Source organism: Habropoda laboriosa, unplaced genomic scaffold, assembly GCF_001263275.1.
Source record: "Habropoda laboriosa isolate 0110345459 unplaced genomic scaffold, ASM126327v1 scaffold14, whole genome shotgun sequence".
Classification (NCBI taxonomy): Eukaryota; Metazoa; Arthropoda; class Insecta; order Hymenoptera; family Apidae; genus Habropoda; species Habropoda laboriosa.
In genome coordinates this window covers 1,077,289-1,081,069 of record NW_017100137.1, presented here as the reverse complement: position 1 = coordinate 1,081,069, position 3,781 = coordinate 1,077,289, and the positions used below count along the sequence as shown (strand labels likewise).

The 3,781-nt window shown below is 39.1% G+C and overlaps 1 protein-coding gene across 1 annotated transcript in view; it reads right to left on the bottom strand.

Annotated features, from left to right (window-relative positions):
- Positions 1-2,307: 2,307 nt before the first annotated feature.
- LOC108579226 (potassium voltage-gated channel subfamily KQT member 1) overlaps positions 2,308-3,781 on the bottom strand; it is a 117,488-nt gene continuing 116,014 nt past the window's right edge. The window contains exon 14 of the mRNA XM_017942711.1: positions 2,308-2,611. Coding sequence (XP_017798200.1) covers positions 2,510-2,611 — 102 coding nt within the window. The 3' untranslated portion in view covers positions 2,308-2,509. The remainder of the gene's footprint in view (positions 2,612-3,781) is intronic.

Below are 3,781 nucleotides of genomic sequence, written 5' to 3'. Positions count from 1 at the left end.
GAAAAGTATTAATTTATGTATATAGAACTCGACGCCGCGTTTGTTATTATTTTTTTTTTTCTCACAACGCGTGTACCGCACGCTAGTACACGTGGCTCTAATATATTATTATATCTCGATTCCCTTCTCTAACTATGCTAGCAATAAATTTCTTTCTCTCTTTCATTCGGAGTCTGTGATTAAACGTTAAGGCTTAATAATTGATCGTTATTACGAGCAGAGACTAGAAGTTTGTATCTGTATGTGGGTGTGTATTATATATAAGCCTATAGAGATATATCTCGTCTAGGAAGTTTCTCTTTATTTGCTTATTGTTCCTCTCTATTATTCCTAGTTGGCCCAAGTGATGTTCCCAATACGTTTGCGTCCGTTTCTCCGGTGAACCATCCTATAACCAGCTCTTCTTCCTCTTCTTCTTCTTCTTCTTTACCAACTGTCCCCCGTCACAGTTACCGACCTTTTCATCGTAAAAACACTTGCTTCAACTTCGAATGTTTTCCACGTTTTTCGTTACTCATCTCCTGATTGCATCCTGCGAAGCGAAGAAACGTCCATCGATCAAGGATTCGACACACACGGTGAATCGTCGAAATTTCCAACAAGACTGAAGAACCTCTTTATTTTCTTCTTCTTCTTCTTCCTTAATTATTGATTCTAATACTTCTGTCGTATTTTTGTGTGTGTGTGACGTGTTCACCGCAGATTCGTTCGAAGAGAACAATCGTTCCTGTGCGTTTAGCGTGATCGTTTATTTTTCTTTTTTTTTTTCCTTTTTTTTCTTTATTTCGCGAAGGCTTTTTCTTCGAGGATCAGTGATCCTACGTTAGCGGAAGTATCCAAGCGACGACGTTTCCACGTCAAGTAAGCCTCGATCCCGTCGACTCGCGCCAGTTCTTTGATCCCTTCCTTTCGGGAGAACGCGTCCTCTGGGCAGCTGGAGAGGGATTTCTCGGATACTTAGCGTTCTTTCATTAGTTCGTTCCGACGAGGTGTAAATAATTTCAAAGGAAACGATATTTCTTCTTTCCCTTTTTTTCTATTTTTTCTTCTTTTTTTTTCTGTTTCGTTTTGTTCGTTGGACGATTTTCTGTAGGCTCCCCAGTGTGTTTGCTTCCATTGATCTTTGCTCGTTTAGTGTTTCTTTTGTGGCTTTAATTAAAAGCTGAGTAATGAATTTCTTAAGATTAAAACACCTGTTTTGTACACTTTTCACGCTGTATGAATTTCTCTTGAATTTTCATATTCGTTCAGAGATTGGATTAAATCCCGAGAAGCAAACGTTTCGTATGTCCTTCTGTTTTCTTGGAACGGAGTATTTTTCAACAACATTGGATTAATATTGCAGAATGTCGTGTTACTCTTCCTCTTCTCGATGTTGTTTCCTGGATCCGATAGAATTATAAAAATTACAAAGTTTTTAGAAGAAATCAGCTCACGGCGGCCTCTAAATTTTTGTCATTCTTGAAATCTTGTCGACTTCACGTTTTAAATCACAAACTTCATTTTATTCTTTTGAATCAAGATATTCGTACACTTGTTCAGCTTCAAATCTTCTCTTTCATCTCGATAAAATTACCTACTGCTCTTTTTGGAACCAATATATAGCACTTCAAGAATGAAGAACTTTACGAACGTTGATTAGAAATCCAACAACGTCTTCAACTTTTTGAATTACCACACTTCGTTCCTATTCGTCGAATTTGTCATTCCTCTTCTTCGTTTACCCAAAATCTCAAATAAATTCGCTGCCTCTCTCCACCACCATACTACTGCATCGTTTTAAACCACTACACCTCGCAATTCTTTAACCAAGAACCAACCGAATCGTCGAATTTACCATTCCTTTTGATCATTTTGCTTCACGTCTCCAATAAAAACTCTACCTTCCCGAATAACCAAATCCTGTCCCTTTCAATAATCGAATTTATCACACATTTTACATCATCACATAATCTCTCCAATTCTCATCGAACCACTATATCTTGTCACCCTTCGTCTACAACCGTCAAATCTACTCCTCCTCCGTTATCTCACCCCCTCAACAACCCCATCCGTCCTTCCAAACCTTTCACAAAAACCTCGTCACTCTTCTTCCAAGCTTTATCGGTATTTCTCCATTTTACTTCCTCGATTTATCCGACAACTTTCGATTCTACAATCAAATCGACCCGTCGTCGATCTTAAAACTTCCTAAAGCATCCTCTCGATCAACGAACCCTCGTATCTTCGTGCCTCTTCGTTCTTCGCCAATTCAAATAAGATGAAACGAAACGAGAAGATAAAACTAAAAATCCAATACAACCTTTCGAGTCGTCCAGTTTCCTTTGAGCGTTATTTTCACCTCGAATCGGTTTCGGCGGCCGATGCTCAGGGCTGATTCAGGGACATCGATTCAGCCGCTCTCGCTGAGCATGTTCGCGGCGACGCTGGTTATGGTAACATGGGGCAAAGACCATGGGATTGCCGGTGATCGCGAAACAGATGGCACGAGCACGCCGGGGGCTTTCTGTTACACGTCGTCCTCTATACTCCTCAGGGGTATTTGTTGCTTTTGTGCCAGCGCGTTCAGCACGTAGACCAGCTGGTCCAATTTCTTGTCCATCACGGACAACTGCGGACAGAAATAGTTTCCATGTAAGAATCAATCTTGCTCACGACCGAATCGTGGACGGAAGAATCTCTGCCCCCCGGGGAGAAACATTTTTCTTTTTCCTTTTTTCGGTTTCTTTCCTTATCTTTTCTTTTGTTTCGTTACTGCTCATTGTTTCTTTCAATTTCACGGCGAAGATTGGAGGAGGATTGTTAATCAATTGAGTCGGTTGAGTGTATTTAGGGAGGAAGTGGGAATGAAGGGTCGTTTTGATATTTTCTGTTTTTTCTTTTCCATAATATTGCGGAAGGGGGAATTTCGAGATTTGTGAAGTCGTTCGATTAAATGGAAGAGTCCTTTTGGCAGAGTTGATCGATGATTTTAGGACTGGAAAATTGTTGGATACAGAGGGAAGGTATGTAATGTTTTGTTCCACAAAAATGTCGAACAGTTTGTTTTTTCTATTTATGTGAAATTTTATACGACGATATAAATTTTGCAACTTTCGTATTGTGTATACACGGTGTTAGGCCACTTCTGAGAGAAAATTTATGGGGTAATGCTAGAAGCCGAAGTAAGACGGGAATCAATCTTATAAAAAAATGTTGCGACAAGTTTTTCTTACAAATGTTCACCGATCCAGGGGTGAAGATTCATCCTCTAAAACCATGGCCATTAAGTTTTTTAGATTTCGTACATTTAATGTAGGTTCAATTGATTTTTCTTTAGGTTTTTCAATTTTCTTTGTTCTTTTAGCTTTCATTTCGAATATTGCAGTGTGTAGTAATTGTTCTTCAGTAATTTCTGTGCATTGTGCTTGTTATTTCCATACTGCACGTTGCGATTACAGAACAGAATGGAATACACATTTGAAGAAACGACTTATACGAGATAAGGTGCCGTTGGATTCGAGGGTAACTCTACCGCCTGTATGCTCACATGCCTTACATTAGTTGGTGTAAGATGGGTTGCTCGGTTGCGGGGATATTTTTAAACATTAATAATTAAAAAACGACGCTTCAAACGCAATTTTTTTCTCCTTGATTTTCGTCTTATTTCAGTTTCTAGAATTCGTCCTTAAATTTTCTCCCAGAAGTGGCTGCACACCCGGTGTACGTGACAGATTGGATTTTGAATTTTAATAAAGTTTATCGGAAAATAATGTTTAAATTTTGAAAAGAAATACTTCCC